At 42.0% G+C, this 18,634-nt stretch overlaps 3 protein-coding genes and 1 long non-coding RNA gene across 5 annotated transcripts in view; 2 read left to right on the top strand and 2 right to left on the bottom strand.

Moving 5' to 3' along the window:
- Positions 1 to 2,647, bottom strand: part of myadmb (myeloid associated differentiation marker b) — a 7,155-nt gene extending 4,508 nt beyond the window's left edge. The window contains exon 1 of the mRNA XM_008334937.3: positions 2,469 to 2,647. The gene's annotated coding sequence lies outside the window, so the exon portion shown is untranslated. The remainder of the gene's footprint in view (positions 1 to 2,468) is intronic.
- pex19 (peroxisomal biogenesis factor 19) overlaps positions 1 to 7,869 on the top strand; it is a 14,331-nt gene extending 6,462 nt beyond the window's left edge. The window contains exons 1-8 of one of the 2 annotated variants that reach the window (XM_008334939.3): positions 4,350 to 4,478; positions 4,925 to 5,013; positions 5,094 to 5,256; positions 5,349 to 5,434; positions 5,515 to 5,688; positions 5,769 to 5,939; positions 6,060 to 6,104; positions 6,209 to 7,869. In XM_008334939.3, the coding sequence (XP_008333161.1) occupies positions 4,415 to 4,478; positions 4,925 to 5,013; positions 5,094 to 5,256; positions 5,349 to 5,434; positions 5,515 to 5,688; positions 5,769 to 5,939; positions 6,060 to 6,104; positions 6,209 to 6,301 (885 nt within the window). In that variant the 5' untranslated portion in view covers positions 4,350 to 4,414 and the 3' untranslated portion in view covers positions 6,302 to 7,869. Of the gene's footprint in view, positions 1 to 4,349; positions 4,479 to 4,924; positions 5,014 to 5,093; positions 5,257 to 5,348; positions 5,435 to 5,514; positions 5,689 to 5,768; positions 5,940 to 6,059; positions 6,105 to 6,208 lie in introns of those variants that run through there. The other variant, XM_017042563.2, reaches the window with a different exon arrangement.
- Positions 7,870 to 8,603: 734 nt separating this feature from the next.
- Positions 8,604 to 18,065, top strand: copa (COPI coat complex subunit alpha). The gene is made up of 30 exons (XM_008334941.3): positions 8,604 to 8,804; positions 9,139 to 9,252; positions 9,347 to 9,420; positions 9,601 to 9,681; positions 9,752 to 9,828; positions 10,027 to 10,136; positions 11,695 to 11,804; positions 11,938 to 12,037; positions 12,214 to 12,432; positions 12,544 to 12,694; positions 12,787 to 12,853; positions 12,937 to 13,012; positions 13,131 to 13,213; positions 13,284 to 13,509; positions 13,594 to 13,732; positions 13,911 to 14,073; positions 14,151 to 14,297; positions 14,394 to 14,583; positions 14,685 to 14,780; positions 14,912 to 15,000; positions 15,095 to 15,218; positions 15,338 to 15,427; positions 15,510 to 15,613; positions 15,755 to 15,898; positions 15,989 to 16,129; positions 16,247 to 16,429; positions 16,538 to 16,648; positions 16,755 to 16,916; positions 17,004 to 17,198; positions 17,691 to 18,065. The coding sequence occupies exons 1-30, from the start codon at positions 8,765 to 8,767 to the stop codon at positions 17,748 to 17,750; spliced, it is 3,666 nt and encodes a 1,221-aa protein (XP_008333163.1). The 5' UTR covers positions 8,604 to 8,764; the 3' UTR covers positions 17,751 to 18,065.
- Positions 17,860 to 18,425, bottom strand: LOC112488706 (uncharacterized). The gene is made up of 2 exons (XR_003053070.1): positions 18,291 to 18,425; positions 17,860 to 18,255 (listed from the first exon to the last, which is right to left on the bottom strand). It is a non-coding gene; the product is annotated as an uncharacterized LOC112488706 (long non-coding RNA).
- Between the last annotated feature and the right edge of the window lie 209 nt (positions 18,426 to 18,634).

Genomic DNA, 18,634 nt, shown 5'->3' with positions numbered 1-18,634 from the left:
CCCTCCCCCCCCCCCCCCCCCCCCCGCCCATACTCAATACGCCCACTACAGCTTTAGAGTCAGGGCACCAATTACACCTCATGTAAACGCTCTCAAAATAAATGTACGCTCAGGGTCGTAATGGAAAAATCAATCACGCCACCAGCTCCACCGCCGCCGCCGCCATGACTGTACTGCATATGGAATCGAGTCAGGAAAGAAATGGGAGAAGAAAATGGCGGAGGGGGGATAAAAAACGAGGAACGCCAACAAGGCCTCAGCGGGCGGGGGGGCAGATGTGTGCAGTGTGTGAGCCACATGAAAATGTTTTTTAAAACGTTTTTGACTGAAGTATGTTTCATCTCTCAGAGACTCTGGACCGGGGTCAGGTGACGGGGGGGGGGGGAATTTAGACCTATCACTGGTTTAACCTTAGTGCAATGGAGTGTTTCCCCGCCGGGGGGGGCTGTGAATGTGAGTGGGATTAGCTGCTGTTCCTTTTTTCATGGCCTGTGATTGGCAGTGGTTCTTTTTGCAGCGCCCCCTTTGGTAGATAGGTCTATTTTTTTAAGCCCCTCCCACTTCGACAGCTTCTCAGCTACTCCTTCAAAACAAACTTTTTTTTCTTTAATTAAAACATTGTGATTTCTACACGAGTGCTATTCGCATTTGACAAAGGAAATAAAGACACCAGAGCGCCCCCTGCACTCCCTACTGCAGTAGCGCCATGACCTCTAATGGGGCCCCGCCCCCCCAATTTGGAAAGCACTGCTGTATTGTCCTAACTGCAGCCATACTTTGGTGTTCTGCGGTGATTGTTTTAGCTTTAATCGTCGACCTGTTCCGTGCCCCATGTTTTAAATTTAAGAATCCGGTTGAGTTTCCTCTGTCAAACAAGACTTCTTTCAAAAAACAAATTGCCGATCCTATGGTTCGTCAACTATCGTTAGATCCCCATCTCAGAATCAGAGTCGTGCTGTTACATCACTGTGATGCTCACTTTGAAACACCGCAAACAGGAAGCAACAACGCTGTTGTGCAATCACACAGATCCAAACACACGTTCAGAAAACTGGTGTGTGTGTGTGTGTGTGTTTGGCTGAGTGCTCTGCTTGTTTGGTTGTCAGGACGCTTCGTCAATCTAACTCAATTTTACCCATAATCCACTTAGAGGGGATCCATGAGTGGATGCACGAGTAGAGCTCTGTTGGTGGAACCATGTTGGTGTGTGTGTGTGTATGTGTGTGTGTGTGTGTGTGTGTACCTGTAGGAATAGGCTTGTTAAAACTGTGGAAAAATGCACAACAGAATTCCACTCTGAGTGTTTTTCCCACAGAACGCTGCTATTGTCTGTGGACGTGTGTGTGTGTGTGTGTGTGTGTGTGTGTGTGTGTGCACCGGGACAGACCATGAGTCTCCCTGTTTTAGGCTCCTGGGCCAAGAGCCTAAAACACGGAGTGAAACCCGATTGGTTTGCACGGAAAACAATGTTGTCGAATCAGCAACTTCATGAATCTCCACACTGACGGCTACGCTAACAGTTTATCACAAATATATCACAGATAAAAAGTTAAAATAGGACATAAAACGTTTGGTTTGGAAAGACAAATGTCATAATTATAGGATAAAAAGTCAGAAGAAAGAGAATGGAAAAAACTAGTTAAAGAGAAGGGGAATCATTATTAAAAGAGGAAGAAAAGTCATGGTATAAAATGCACAATCATGTAAGAAAATGTGGGTTTGACATGTGACGTAAAAAAAAAAAAAAGTAAAGTTTGTATATATTGATAAGGAGAGGAGAGAAGAGAAGAGAGGACAATAGAATAAATGGGAAGTAGAAAAAGTATGATCTCAGGATAAACTCCACTCTCGTTAATTTGCTTTTTATTTCCAAAAAGTGACAACTCTAATTGACACACATCCCTCCTCCCTCTCCTCTTCCTCTGAAGCATCTCTCCTGTGACTCACGGTAACCGTGGGGTCAGAGACTCTGTGGTAACCACTGATTAGTTTAAAAATTTAAAACAAAAAAAATCACAGAAGTTAAAGTTGAGATAAGGAAGTCAAGAAGACGTCGTGTTTCTTCATTCATTGGCAGTCAGGGTGGGTGTGGTAGCCTGCCACGCCCTGCCCCACTACACACACACACACACACACACCAATGTAATCTCCAAAATACCAATATATTAAAGGAGAAAATTCACCTTTTCATATTTGACGCGGATCCGTCAAGAAATAAATTTAAAAAAACAAAACAGCCAAAAATCATTAAAAGTCAAATAAAGCGGGTGATGTATGGATTTTCTGTTAGTCGTATTTTAATTGAATGTTTTTTTCTACTATCACATGAAGCTGCTGTCAGACTTTAGTCATGAACAGAGCAGTAAAGGAAAGATGCAACAAGTTTTAACTGAATAAAGAAAAGATTTCCTTCAAATCTCAAAAATCTCCCAGGATGATTTATAGGTTTCTGGGTGAAAGTCTGTTACCTTGTGTTGCTGCCGCCAAATGCTGCTGCTGCTGCTGCTCTGCAGGATGTCCAACAGTCGCACAGATTGAGTCTCCTCACCCTCCTTGACTGGGTTTACTACTTTCTCTGCGAGAGGGGGAGGGATGGGAGAACGAGCAGCTCCTCCCAGTCCAGAGAACCGACCACCTTTCCTCACATCTGTCTGGCTTTTCCTCCTCCTCTCCCTCCTTCCCTGATGCTGAACACACCCAGTGTGTGTGGTGCAGCAGATGTTTGTCTTCTTGGAGAACTACTGCTTCTCTGCTTCTATAGATTTTTCATTTTTCAGTGACTATTTTATCACTCAACATTTCAAACCTAATTTCTTAGATAAAGTTTATTTTCTTTGCCAATACTTTGAGTCGGCCTTCAACTAATTCTAAACTTAGTTTAATGACTGAGCCTTTAAAAATCTGAAAAGATCATATGGTACATTTTTATAATATTTGTGACTGAGACGATCCATGTGTTCAGAAGAGTCTCAGAGGTTCAGTCGTAGCCGGTATCACAGGTAGAACCGTCGGCCCTGCAATAGGTTTTACAATTTTAAAAAAGCAAAAAAACATTTTGACCCCCAATGTAACAGTTAAGGTTTCAAGGTTTATAAAATTAACAGCTTTGCATTCTGTGGCTTCCACACCCGTCCACCTTCCACACACACACACACACACACACACACTAGGGTTTTTTAAACGGATGCTGCTGCTGTCACAGAAGCTGCTGTTTTTTTTTTTTTTGAATCTCTGTATCATGATCAGAAGTGTTTCTATCGATACGAGTCATATGAGATAAATATTTGTCGGTTCTGTCACCACAGGCGGAGGTTATTTGTGTGGGTTACTAAGCACCCGCAGCTGTTGCCCCTGACAACCATATATATTTACTCAAAGTTTTAAATACACGGACAGAGCCGCAATTGTAATGTCCTTTACTGATGGGACATAAATCAGCATAAATCAGCAGATGTTGCCTATGTTTCGAGAAGGAAGGGAAACTAATGTCACAGCGAAACATTAATGGAGCGGTGTGACGCTGCAGGGCATCCAAAACTTAGCTCAAACATTCAGAATCATTCTGGGTGGGTTCAGCTCCAATGACTGCTATGAGCTCACACCGTCTGAGTGATACCAACCACTTACAGCAGCTGTTGCTGTGTTTCTGCTTAAACCCCAGAGGCCGGAAAACAAACGTCTGGACTGCTGAAAAGTCACAGCTGAGATACAAAAATGGCTCACGTAATAAATCCTCACGCTGATTGAGTGCAATGACAATTATTTACTTCAAATTCAAGTGATTCAAAGTTAACTAACATTGAAGAACAAAGGAAAAACACTTTTCTTTTTATTATGAGAGTAAAACCTCACTGAGGTGGCTGAGGAAAGGCTTTAGTTACTTAAAAAATATTTAGAAAGTACTAGATGAGATGGTTATAGCTTTATTCTTAAATCTTAATTTCAGCAATCCTGATAGGCTTTCATTTCATTTCAGTTCAGTGTTTTTAAAAAATGTAACCACTTGGCCTCTCATTTTAATGTTTGCCAGAAGAGGGAGCCAGATTGCAACCAATGATAAAATGTAATTTGACTGAAACGTTTAATGGAGCGATATAAACAATAATATTATGTTACTTGCTAATAAAAAGCAGCAATTACATTTGAAATTATTTTAAATAAAAATATACTTACTTATATTTTTCTTATATGAATCTCAATCAACTTTGATTAACGATTAACTGTCAAAAAAGGCATTGATTTTTTTTTCGTTTGTATTCATTGTTCCTCTACAAACCAATTATTAATAAATATTGTGTCTCGACGTGTTTTTCTATTTAATTCTAATCTGTCAAAGTCCGCTGATGCTTACCGGCTGATTTTTACGACATTTTGCCACAATTTACGGACTCCTGCTCTGTCACTGTTAGCGAACATGGCGTCCGAGACAGGAGGGTCTTCTGCTGGACATGACGCAGAATTGGACGACTTATTGGATAGTAAGACATTGAATTCATGCCTGGAATTTACTGACATGATTTTGACTTGCGTACATTTTGTTTTTCACTTCTTATCTGCCCTCCTGGTTCGGGGTTAGCTTCAGTCTTCGTGGGACGTCTGAGTTCTGCCTCTAATATAGATACATTGTCGCAAATATGCATTTATGTCCGTTTGTTCCTAGTAATAGGTTTGGTCACGTATATGTTTTACGTCGTTAAACGTCTTTCAGTGCATTTATTTGGGGGGGAGGGGCACAGTTTACTGGAAGGACAGGAATGTCGACTTGTCTGCTCAGCCCTCTGTGTACTCCTGAGTAAATAAACACGGTGTTATATTGTTGCGTTGTGTTCTGAATGATAATAAATACTAAAAAAAAAACTTTAAATGTTAGAGATGCATAAAGTGCATGGTCATTATTTTACTTATTGTTTTTTATTTTTTCCAGGTGCATTAGATGACTTTGACAAAACACCAATCTCTGCTGCTCCTGAACCAGCTGCTGCTTCTTCCTCAGCCACCAGTGGAGCTCAGAAGGTCTGTTTGCACATTCTTTATTCTTCTGGTTTTTGTTCTTTCTGCTTTTAAAACAATGTTTCTTATATTTACCCATGTAGACGCCCTTGCTTGAGGACACAAAACTCTTTGAAACCCTCTTTGAAGGGGAGTTAGCTGCTGAAGCCAAGGAGGAATGGGAGAAAGCCATGAGTGAGCTAGCTCAGGACGAGCCAGAGTTACTGCAACACTTCCAAAAATTATCTGAGGCAGCTGGAAAAGTTGGTGAGGGCTTTGATTCTTTAAAAAAAAAAACATACTTTAATTAGTCAACCCATTCTGTTCCTGTGTCCTATAGATACTATTCTATTTTTTAGGCACTGACACAGCCTCCCAACAAGAATTTACCTCTTGTCTTAAAGAAACCCTGCATGGACTTGCCAAAAATGCAGATAATTTACAGGTATTGCTGGTAAACATTTTCATTTTCATATGTTCAGCAGTGTTACTTATTTACCTTCTTTTTTCTTTTCTTTTTTACAGTCGACAGGACTAGCAGGTGACGACCTTGTGAAGACTCTGGAAGGTCTGAGATTGGAGGAGGGCGGTGAAGGAGACGGTGATGATGGAAACATCCTGCCCATCATGCAGTCCATAATGAAGAACCTTCTTTCTAAGGATGTACTTTATCCATCACTCAAAGAGATCACCACCAAAGTATGCATTTTTCTTTCAGTACTAGCTGATGCACTGTGTTTCTTCCAGCCACTGTTTGTAAACCAGTCTTGAACCCACAGTATCCAGAATGGCTAGAATCCAACAAGACGAGCCTCAGTGCGGAAGATTACCAGCGATACGAACAACAAGCCAAAGTCATGGGGGAGATCTGCAAACACTTTGAGGAGGAAGGACACGGAGCAGATGACAAAGACGGCTCATTTGAAAGCATCATGGGTCTGATGCAACAGGTGGATACTGTTTTACTTTCTTGATCATTAATTCAAGTTATACTTTAACTGATGTGTTTCAAACAAAGCTAATAAAATAGGATATCATGGGATAGATTTTCAATGGGTTTTTTCTTACAGCTACAAGACTTTGGCCAACCACCCAAAGAACTGGCAGGTGATACGGTAAGTTTTATTACTCTGACGTTTTAATTTTGATAATGTGTTGATGGTATTGTCAGGTTGATCTGGATGTTGGTAAACACGATTGTTTCCCTTTTCCTCTTCAGCCTCCAGGGTTCAACTTTGACATGGAGTCACTTTTTCTCCCCGGTGGGGCAGGAGCCGGAGCCGGAGCAGCAGATCAATGCTCCGTCATGTGATGAGGCAGACATGCAGCTCATCCAAAAACACTCAGACCAGAGGGTCCTTCTCTGTGTTTGTGTGTCAGCAATGAAGATGGAACAAGGAAGTGAAGACGGCGTGTGAAGCCGTGGTCATACACAGCACTGTGACCTGCAGCCAACACTGTTCTCTGTTATGATGAAGGTGTGAGTGTGGGAGAGGCCTCTGAAACCACCACCCACAAACGTGTGTTTTAACAACAAAATAACAGCAAAGAACGATGTATGCATTTGTTGTTTGACGTCATAATCCATTTTAGCTCCATTTCCTTCAAAGTTAAAACAAAACCACTGCCCATTTTTAATATGTTTTTACATTAGGGTAAAATCTATTGAACCACCTTACAGTTAAAACTGTGCCTTTGGCTGATGGACTCTAACTTTTTAATTTGATTTCAAATCCATCATTCAACAAAGAACCTCAGATTAAAGTGTGTGTATTTGTCAGATCATCCAAAATTTTGTTGACACGAGTCAAATTAACAGTTAATTTAACAATTTTAATAAATAACTTTAAGTGAATACTATGTTAATGGAACAGTAGCTAGTGAAAGACATTGTACACATGTTAATTATTTAAAATGATATTATGAGATGTAATTCCCAGGAATATCTGTGACATGCCCAGCTTCCCCAAACCTTCTAGACTTCTCATTCCCAGATACGGTTCGGAAGCATAGACTGTGTGTAAGAGATGGACCTAGAAATCACAGATTTTGAAGCCTGGGGTTCGATAAAAATCCTGTTTTTATCAATTGGTTTATCTTTTAAATGATCCTGAACCTATGCAGCTACTTCTGTCTGAACATCTGGAATACACTTACAACCCTATGGCTACAATTAGTTCTTATACACTGTCCATGATTCTAAATGGAGATGCTAGCTCCCTGATGTCTTTGCTGTGGTGAGATGGTTATTATATTCTAGAGTTACCTTAAAAAGGTGCTTCCCTTGTGATTCATGTTGTTTTTATTGTGCAGTGTCATCTTTTGTATGAGGTCCCATGTGGGGGAGGGAAACACTGATGTGTTGTTTACCTCCAGTATCCTGTTTACCTTCTACATAGAGTTATGGTTAAAGACAATTTACAGGAAATGTAAAAAATAATCAAATCACGGATTACAATGAAAAGGATGTGTCTATTATTTTTGTAGAGCCTCTACTTGGACTTGATTCGGTTTTTTTTTTTTGTTTGTTTGTTTGTGGTTTATGTCCGTTGTCAATGGCTAAAATTTTTCCACTGTTGCTAAAGAAAGACAGAAGGAGAAGTCAAGAAATGTCACACCCATCACTCATCTTTACCTGTATAATAAACGGTTATAGAATGTGAACGGATTTACTCAGCACTGAAATAAGAGCAGATTCAAAAGATGGTCGACAGGAGGCCTCTGTGGACGTGGTGTTCTTGGTGAAGGAAGATCAAAAACTGTTCCACTTCCAGGGCCTTTGAAGCAAAACATAATTTTTAGCAACACTAAAAAATTGCATCCTGTTGATTGATATTTAGTTTTGTAAATAAAATTAATAAAAAGACATGCTGAAAGAAATGTTGAATGTTGTGAATGTATATGTGCTTTTTCCAATTTCCGATAATTTGAACTGTCTCAATTTTTTGGGAGGCAGTGGGGAACTGTGATGCACTAAATTGTGAGATGATACTGGGATTCAGCTTGTTCCATCATGTTAATAAACCCAGCTGACTTTTAGAGAGCATACAAATGTAATTAAACATAAGAACATTTGTTGATTAACCTAAAACTAGGTATCTACAGTTATTATATACAGTTATTTAACCTTTGGACTGTCATTCAAAACATTTAATTTAAAGTGTGTGACATCCAGCTCTCATTCCAACATTCAAAGTTAACGTTTTAACTTTAAACAGTTTGAATCCCACAGCTCTTGGGTAATTTTCTATATTGTTTATTTCTATGTAGCGCCGCCGTGGAGCTTTCTGCGTCAGTATTTTACTTCCGTCGAGTCGCAGCAAGGCTGTGTTACACAACGTAAGGTTACCCGACAAAACTGGTTCACCTGCGCGTTTTGGAGTCCAATATAACTTGAATAAACGACTTTTGTACATACAGTTTATATGTTTTTTGCATTAAACTAATTTAGTCAGATTCAATAGGCTGTAGTTTTGGTACAAACTTTAAACATTAAATGTATACTGTGAAATTACTGTAATGTGCACATCTGTAAACAAACGGGGTGATGGGTGATGGCAATCTGTCTGCGTGGACACCAAACGTCGCATAACACCGGAAGTTAGAACGGACTACGTGTCAGGAAGTGAGGAGAATCAGCTCAGTGGGCGAAGGAGGGCAGGCCGTCTGTCTTCATTTGCTAACAGACAATTTCATTTTGTTTTTACGCCTTGTGTGGAATTAACACGGGAACAAAATTCGTACTGGACCTTTAGTTAACAACCATCCAGTTACAATGTTAACTAAGTTTGAAACGAAGTCGGCCCGTGTAAAAGGTAAGTCACAAACCTGCTGTGCTTAGCAGCAAAGCTAACGGTAGCCGGGTGACGTTATTTGTCTAAGGCATTTATTCTGTTTTTCAAATGTGTCTTTACATTTAAATACAATATAATCCATTGCACTATTATATTGCGTACTACTTTATCAATTGCAATGTCACCATTTACTTCTCATTCAGTGACTATGACTGTGAGATTGGCCTGTTAGCCGATCTAGCGTAATAAACCTGCAAAATACTTGCATTTATGATCTCTTTAAAGATTGGTGAAAGAACGTCGCGTGTTCATTATGAAGATGATGCTTCAAAAAAATAACTGTTGGTTATTTCAGGTCTAAGTTTCCATCCGAAAAGGCCATGGGTTCTGGCAAGTTTACACAACGGAGTCATCCAGCTGTGGGATTACCGGATGTGCACACTAATTGACAAGTTTGATGAACATGACGGTGAGGCACTGGTGTTGTTTATGTGGGAGAAAAATAAAATAAAGTATTTGACATTGATTTTCTGTTTCTAATGACATGATGTTCTGGTCATCAGGTCCGGTCAGAGGAATTGATTTTCACAAACAGCAGCCTCTGTTTGTGTCTGGAGGTGACGATTACAAAATTAAGGTTTGTCCGATTTAAGGCAATTTAAACTCGAGAAGTGACTGCATTTGGTTTTATTTTGCTCAGATGTTCTCTTAGTTGCATATGAAATGTCAAGCACTAAGTATGTTGTTACACTCATTCAAGCTGTAATACGAATGGTTCAATTTTGTGATTTTTTTGGTTTTTGTTTTTTTGTTCCAGGTGTGGAACTACAAGCTGAGGCGCTGCCTCTTCACTCTACTTGGACATCTTGACTATATCCGGACCACCTTCTTTCACCATGTAAGTTTTTAAGCCTCTTTACGAAAAATGGGTAAATGACTGAGTTAAACAAAAACTTGTTTTTTTTTAGGACTACCCATGGATTCTGAGTGCCTCGGATGACCAGACCATCCGCATCTGGAACTGGCAGTCCAGGACTTGTGTCTGGTAAAATGTTCCGTTAATTTCACTGTGGTGTTTTTGGTATTAGGCTAAGTTTTAGTCCTTGTCTTGTTGTTTCCCAGTACTAGGTACAAGTTGTAAGGATATATGTTAATATGTAATCTGTGATACGTTGATTAAAAAAATCATGTAGACAATGTGAGAGAAAATAAGATAACTGTTTTTTGTGCTCTCTATCCACAGTGTTCTGACCGGCCATAATCACTACGTGATGTGTGCCCAGTTCCATCCAGCTGAGGACCTGGTGGTGTCCGCTAGTCTGGACCAGACTGTGCGAGTGTGGGATATTTCTGGTGAGGGCTTGGAGAAGGTGGACAAGGACACCAGGGGCTGGGTTTTGGGGCAGTTGTAGAGTTTGGGAGGGGTGGGGCAAAGTGGTAAAGAGAGCCAAGAAGAAGCTGGAACCACACATTGAAAAAGTGTGGCACCACTTCCTCTGCCTCTCTGACTTGTAGAGAACAAATCTCTGTGGGCTGTTTGCAGAAACACCTCTCCTTTCAGGACATCAGAATCAATGACAGTGTGATATTCTTAAAGTAATACACACTGCAGATATGCATTCTGAATGAAAGAAAAAAAGGAAGGGGATTTCTGTGACTGCATGCTTTTGACTATGTTTTTATTGAGTGTCTCTTGACTGACGTCCTTCATCTGATTGTCTTGTCACTCACTGAACTAATAACTGTCTCACATCTTACTCATGACTGGGATTTCCTTTGTCTGTCCACTCTTCTTCTCAGAACTAATGTTTTTATCCATTCCTCTCCTTGAGCATGACATGCATCCATACATCCTGTTTTTATGCATCCATACAACCTGGCCTGATAACACATTGATGTATTTACTTGTATTTATAGTCAATGTTAGGTTCACCTTGCATAAAGGAGCATTACTAACGGTTGGAATGCCACTTTTAGGGGAAAATTGCATCATGCAAAATAACCAGTAAATAGTCAAAAACTGTATTTTTTTAGATACTTGAACATTCTCTGTATATTCTAATAATCTTAATCTCTACTTGCAGTACATTTCCCTCCAAAACTATAACATAACATATTTATCCACAATGTTAGTAACTCTATATCTAACCTAACTAACTAATTTTACCACCTCAATAGCTGTTAACTTGGCATGTCATTCTACAGTCCAGACATGCATGAGAGTCTTTGAAAACAAACTCTCGGAAGTCTCTTCCGCCTGACATCCAATGCCCCATCAGAGCACATCTTTACATCAACCACCCCCCCACCACCAAACCCTCCCCATCAACCAAGTCCTCATGTTCATGCGACCTCCTTATCCCATGCTCTTCCCAGAAACATGCACTCCTGCACATTAGGTTCCTAGTTCCTTCTTTCCTGACCTGCTGTGGAGCTGCTCCATCACCACACATTTTTAAATGGGTTGGAATCTTAAACACAATCTGTGTTTTCTCTGTTTAATTTTGTCCTGGTTTCATTTGAGTCTGGGAAGTAATCAGTCCTTTTCTTCTGTTCAGATCATCAGTAATTGTGACCCCTCCACCCCGTCTTTTGCCCCCCACCCCCTGTGTGTCAATGATTCTCTAACCAAGACAGCACTGCTACTTCATCTATGATTGTTTCCAGACTCATGTTTTCAGGACTGAGAGAACAGGATTTGTGTTGGTGTTTTCCAGCCTTGTGTGTGTGTTCAGTAGCCCCACAGATGACCCCGCCCACACATGTCATCTCTCTATCTTTCTTCAGGATCCTGTTTCAATGTGGAATATTTTCATTGACCTCCAGTGTATTTGTCTTCTTTCATTTCCCTCGTGTGTAACATGATTATGGCTCCCCTCATTGCACGTGCTGCTCTGAATGTTGGTTCCAGGTCTGAGGAAGAAGAATCTGTCTCCTGGTGCTGTGGAGACAGAGGTGCGGGGCATCAGTGGCGTCGACTTATTTGGTGCCTCAGATGCCATCGTCAAGCACGTTCTTGAGGTGAGAGGAAACTTTTGTGAATTAACCTAAATACAACTGGTTGGCTGGCTGGATGGCTAGGACAAGTAGCACTAGCACCGTTTATTTGAAATGGGAGTGTATGTTTCCGTATTGACCATGTTTGTCTGTCCAGGGTCACGACAGGGGGGTCAACTGGGCAGCCTTCCATCCCAGCATGCCTCTGATCGTGTCTGGAGCTGATGATAGGCAGGTGAAGATCTGGAGAATGAATGGTGAGTCATTCTTTAACCATTTAACATGAATGGGCTTCATCTATCTGCATTATCCAAACACTGAAGTGGTTTTATTTTAATTACTATTATTAGGTTTGTGTTTGCCTTTGTCATCATGAATTCTTCTTTAATTTTCTGGTTCTTCCTTCATTACAAAATCTGAATATCTGCCCCAGAATCCAAGGCCTGGGAGTTGGACACGTGCCGCGGTCACTACAACAATGTGTCCTGCGCCGTCTTCCACCCACGTCAAGAGCTCATTCTCTCCAACTCTGAGGACAAAAGCATCAGGGTGTGGGACATGTCCAAGAGAACCGGAGTGCAGACCTTCCGCAGGGACCACGATCGCTTCTGGGTGCTGGGGGCTCACCCCAACCTCAACTTGTTTGCTGCAGGTGATTTCTATCAGTGATCTGCATATGGCCCTCTCTGAATTCATCAGGTGGGGACATGTTCTGAAAAAAAGGACAAAACTACATTTAACTGTTTTTTTATCTTATGTTTAGGCCATGACAGTGGTATGATTGTTTTCAAACTGGAGCGTGAGCGTCCTGCGTACGCTGTGCACGGAAACATGCTCTACTACGTCAAAGACCGTTTCCTCCGTCAGCTGGATTTCAACAGCAGCAAAGACACAGCCGTCATGCAGCTCCGCAGGTAAATACAGTGTCTGTGGTCTCTGATAGAGTTCTGTTGTTGTTTCCATTCTAAGAAGCTTTTGTAACGTACTGTAAAATATTGTGTCCTAGTGGGTCCAAGTTCCCAGTGTTCAGCATGTCGTACAACCCTGCAGAGAACGCTGTCCTGCTCTGCAATGTAAGTCCCTCATATTTAAAAAAAAAAAACAAAACTTCTCGGGCGTCGCCTACAATTATTGCAATACTGTATTCCTCCCGCAGAGGGCGACAAACTTGGAAAACAGCACCTACGACCTGTACTCTATCCCCAAAGAGAGTGACTCTCAGAACCCTGATGGTAATAAAACTTTGATTCTCAGAATTAGTCCGTGTTGTTTTTGCCTTTTTTTAAGTTTTTGACCATTTAAAGGTTGATGGATCCAGAGCAGAGTCACAGAATTATTATCTTTTCACAGCTCCAGAAGGGAAGAGGTCCTCTGGTCTGACTGCAGTCTGGGTGGCTCGCAACAGGTTTGCTGTACTGGATCGGATGCATTCTGTAAGTCCCTGAGGATTTGTTGTTTCAGTTCTACTATACTGCATCTCATTGTCTTTCCTCTGCTTTGTAGCTGTTGATCAAGAACCTGAAGAATGAAATAGTGAAGAAAGTCCAGGTGCCGAACTGTGAGGAAATCTTCTACGCAGGAACAGGCTCACTGTTGCTGCGGGATGCCGACAGCGTCACGCTGTTCGACGTGCAGCAGAAACGCTCTCTGGCCACCGTCAAAATCGCCAAGGTCAAGTACGTGGTGTGGAGTGCCGACACTAGCCACGTGGCTCTGCTGGCTAAACACGGTGAGTTTAAAAAAAAAAAAAAGATGGATGAGACGCTGATGCCTCTGAGTGAATAATCTCACTAATCTGACCTTGGTTTCACAGCCATCATGATCTGTAACCGTAAGTGGGAGAGTCTCTGTAACATTCATGAGAACATCAGAGTGAAGAGTGGAGCCTGGGATGAGAGTGGAGTCTTCATCTACACCACCTCCAACCACATCAAATATGCCCTCACCTCTGGGTACATTTCTTTATCCAAACTGATCTGTGTTTAATTACACTGCAATTATCAAGCATTTCATCAATCATCTTTGGATCTTGTTGTGTTGTAATAAACTAAAATTAGAGGTCAGCCCACAGTTAGGGTGAGATAGGTGTTCAGGTCTTAAAATAAAAAAAACATCTGTTTGTCCCTGCAGTGATCATGGCATCATCCGAACCCTGGATCTGCCCATCTATGTGACCCGTGTGAGGGGAAACAGTGTTTACTGTCTGGACAGAGAGTGTAGGCCACGTGTTCTCACCATCGACCCAACAGAGTACCGCTTCAAACTGGCCCTGGTCAACCGCAAATATGATGAGGTGGGTCTGACGCCACTGGTGCTCTGTGCTCTACTTTAAAGTTTATGTTGTAACTTGTTCTTACTGTGATTCTCCAGGTTCTCCACATGGTGCGTAATGCCAAACTGGTGGGTCAGTCCATAATTGCCTACCTGCAGAAGAAGGGATACCCTGAGGTGGCGCTGCACTTTGTCAAAGATGAGAAGACACGTTTTAGTTTGGCCCTGGAGTGTGGCAACATCGAGGTGAGAAGACACCACATTCCCCAACACAGATAAAATGTTCTTTCAGTTTTGTTGCGACTATAAAATGATTAAATTGATTCCTCTACATTTTCCCAGGTGGCGCTGGAGGCAGCCAAAGCTCTGGATGAGCGCAGCTGCTGGGAGAGACTGGGTGAGGCGGCACTGCTGCAGGGTCACCACCAGGTGGTGGAAATGTGCTATCAAAGGACTAAGAACTTCGACAAACTCACCTTCCTGTATCTCATTACTGGCAACTTGGCCAAGCTGCGCAAGATGATGAAGATCGGTAAATGATTATAACGTCACTTCCTGTGTCAGACTCAGAGATGGTGCGTCTCATGTCAAATGTTGTACTGTGTCGCTGAGTTCTGTGTTCTCCCTGTGTAGCTGAGATCAGAAAGGACATGAGCGGTCACTACCAGGCCGCACTTTACCTGGGAGATGTCAGCGAGAGAGTCCGCATCTTGAAGAACTGTGGACAGAGTGAGTTTTGAAGTCAATATTTCATCTACTATATTCACATTTCAACCTAATTATCCAGAGATTTTGTTACCCTTTATAAACAAGACAACAAATACCAGTAACTCTAACCAGATGTTGTTCTTACCCTTCAGAGTCTCTGGCCTATTTGACGGCTGCAACTCATGGGTTGGATGAAGAAGCTGAGGCACTGAAGGAGAGCTTTGACCCTGAAAAGGAGACGGTGAGTTGGAGCCAGTTTTGCTGTCCTTTCTTACACTGACTGTTTTATTATGTAAGTATTTCTGAGGATTTTAATGTGTATTTGGTCTCTGTAGATTCCTGAGGTGGATCCAAATGCACAGCTGCTGCAGCCTCCTCCACCCATCAACCCTCTGGACACCAACTGGCCTCTGCTCACTGTATCGAAAGGCTTCTTTGAAGGAGCCATCTCAGCTAAAGGTGAATCTTCAACATTGAACAGTACATATACATGTTATACATGTTTAAGGACAGCCACTGTTTACATGATACAGTTTTCAAAAACGATTATTAAGATACTTACCATGGAACCTTTGTAGGTAAAGCCGGTCAGATGGCTGCCGATCTGGACATGGACGCCCCTGGTGGTGAGGGCTGGGGAGATGATGCCGAACTGCAGCTGGATGAGGGTAAATGAAACTAAAAGAGATCTCACATTGTATCGTTGTCCTGATTGTTAGGGTTATATAAATAAATGATTGTTTGTGGCAGATGGTTTCATGGATGCCCAAGATGGATTTGGGGAAGAAGGTATCGCGAAGGAGGAGGGAGGAGGCTGGGAAGTGGAGGAGGACCTGGACCTTCCTCCAGAGCTGGTGAGAGAAACTTCTCAATCTTCTTTGATTTAAAAATATTTGCCATGTTTTATACTTTATTCTTGCTATTCTTTATTCATCATACTAGTCTTAAGAATACTATATTATATACAGTTTTTTTTTTCCATTTCCAACCATCAGGACATGCCGGCTGCAGGTGGAGGAACAGAGGACGGCTTCTTTGTCCCACCAACCAAGGGCATGAGTCCAACCCAGATGTGGTGCAACAACTCCCAGCTGCCTGCTGACCACATGCTGGCTGGCTCCTTCGAAACTGCTATGAGAGTGCGTTTAAAAAGGCTTGATTTCAGACATTAATATAAAATCATCTTAAACCATAGATTAACATTTTACTTTCACCCTTTTCTTCCACAGCTGCTGCACGACCAGGTAGGCGTGGTGAACTTTGGGCCGTACAAGTCGCTCTTCATGCAGACGCTGTCCAGAGGCCGTACCTGTTACCTCGGGCTGCCGTCACTGCCCTGCTTGCGCAGTCAGCCCCAGAGGAACTGGAAGGTATTGTCCATCAAAGGCTGTAGAGCCTTAACCTTATTAAAGAAAACCTTTTATCCACATGGTCATGTTTTTCTGTCTTACATACCATTTCTGATAATATTGTAATTTTTTTTTCAGGACTGTGGTGCCAAACAGGGCCTGCCTGCTGTGGGCCTGCGTCTCTCTGATCTCATCTCCCGACTACAGCAGTGCTACCAGCTGACCACCGCGGGGCGTTTTGAGGACGCTGTGGAGCGTTTCAGAGCCATCCTGCTGTCTGTGCCTCTGCTGGTGGTTGATAACAAGCAGGAGATTGCAGAGGTGAGCACAGAGCAGGATTGTTAACATATGTATTTACTGATGTGCATCTTGACATCTGATGATTAAATGTGCCTGATCACCACTGTCAATATGATTTGTTTGTTCTAGGCTCAGCAGCTGATCACGATTTGCAGAGAGTATATTGTAGGACTGACCATGGAGAGCGAGAGGAAGAAGCTTCCAAAGGACACACTGGAGCACCAGAAGAGGCTGTGTGAGGTAAACAGCAGTCTTTGAATGTCACACCGTTACACACTGATCAAACACCACCTAAAACCTCTGCTCTAGATCATAATTCATGATGTTTGTGTGTTTGTCCTGGCAGATGGCTGCGTATTTCACTCACTGCAACCTCCAGCCTGTCCACATGGTGCTGGTGCTGCGCACAGCTCTGAACCTTTTCTTCAAACTGCGTAACTTCAAGACGGCTGCTGGGTTTGCAAGACGTCTGCTGGAGCTGGGACCTAAGCCCGATGTTGCTCAGCAGGTATATATTTTTTGCATCAAACAGAATTTTAAAAAAATAACTAAAAAAAAGTTCTTAATTTCACATTGATGTCTGTCTGCTTTCTAGACCCGCAAAATCCTGGCTGCTTGTGAGAAGACACTGACAGATGCCCACCAGCTGAACTACGACCCCCACAACCCCTTTGACCTGTGCGCAGCCTCTTATGTCCCCCTGTACCGTGGACGCCCAGTTGAAAAGTGCCCTCTCTCCGGGGCCTGCTACTGTCCCACATACAAAGGCCAGATCTGCAGGGTCACACAGGTAATAAAATAATACCTTTAATATAAACATGTTTTGTTCTTGGGCATTTACATCGCCTGCCCCCCGGACGCCTCCCGCGGGAGGTGCTCGGGGGCCGTCCCTCTGGGAAGAGACCCAGGGGAAGCCCTAGGACACGCGGGAGCGACTACGTCGCTCGGCTGGCCCGGGAACGCCTTGGGGTCCCCCCAGAAGAGCTGGAGGAAGTGTCGAGGGAGAGGGAAGTCTGGGGGTCCCCCCCCAGACTGTTGCCCCCGCGACCAGGCCCCGGATAAGCGGTTGAAGATGGGTGGGTGGGTGGGTGGGTGGGTGGGTGGATAAACATGTTTTGTTGTATTATTAATGTTATTATAAATTATTGAAAATGTTAGTAATAATTAAGATTTACCTTTATTTAATATTTTTAAAATGTAGGTTATTTGAATTAAATAAGAAAACAGCATTTTTATAGTTATGATCACTCATTCCATTTTTGTGTCCTTCTATCACTTTCAGGTGACAGAGATCGGCAAAGATGTGATTGGTCTGCGTGTGAGTCCACTTCAGTTCCGTTAGAGCCGACTCCAATAAAAAGAAAAAGCAAAGAAAAACACATCCACAAGTGTTACACCTTAAAAATAATACAGATTTTGCGATGAGAAATTAAACTAGAAATATATGTTTCTTCACAATGATGTGAAATAATTTTATCCAATCACTGCATCATTCTTTACTGCAAATGACCTTGTCTTGCTGATGCTGATGATCATCATCCTCTCTGTGCTTCTGTTTTATTATTCGACTTCTCTTTTTCTGACCTGTGTAACATGAAAAAGTCAAAAGTACGATATTCTATGTATGTGGGGAAAACAAATAAAAAAAGAAAATCGGTGAAGTTGGTTTATGTGGCATTGACTAACCAAACTGTAATACATTTTGTAATCAAATACGTTTAAATGAAGCTAAGGTGATAGGCCAGGATAAGCTACTGTGGTCTCTGTTGAATATTACAAGTATCAGTAATATAGATAAAACAAACATGACCTTAGATATTGTTAATATATGCGTTGTTGAAAAAGACCTTGAAACTCGGTGACTAAGATTGAAAAAAAAGACCTTGAAACTCGGTGACTAAGTTCTGATCAGGAAGCTTGTTTTTCAGAAGTGAAACCACAGGGAAACAGGTTTTAAATGCAACACTTCCTGTTGTGTTTTCTGCTTTCTACATCGAGATTGTAACAGGAAAAATTGGACCCAAACATGTTTTTTTTCACTTTGTATGCGACCTCAATAATGTAAAAATAAATTGAGGGAATTAACCTTTGACGCATATTGCCCAGCAGCCAGCGCGACTGCCGTAAAGCGGACTTGTAAAAACAAGTTGGTGAGCGGAACTCAGCTGATTCATTCGCATTCCGCCCTACATTAATAGTGTTAAGCTCCAGTATGACTGCGTATTT

This window comes from Cynoglossus semilaevis, chromosome 20, assembly GCF_000523025.1.
Source record: "Cynoglossus semilaevis isolate Cse_v1.0 chromosome 20, Cse_v1.0, whole genome shotgun sequence".
Taxonomy (NCBI): domain Eukaryota; kingdom Metazoa; phylum Chordata; class Actinopteri; order Pleuronectiformes; family Cynoglossidae; genus Cynoglossus; species Cynoglossus semilaevis.
The sequence above is the reverse complement of the archived record's forward strand: the minus strand, read 5'-3'. Positions and strand labels throughout refer to the sequence as shown.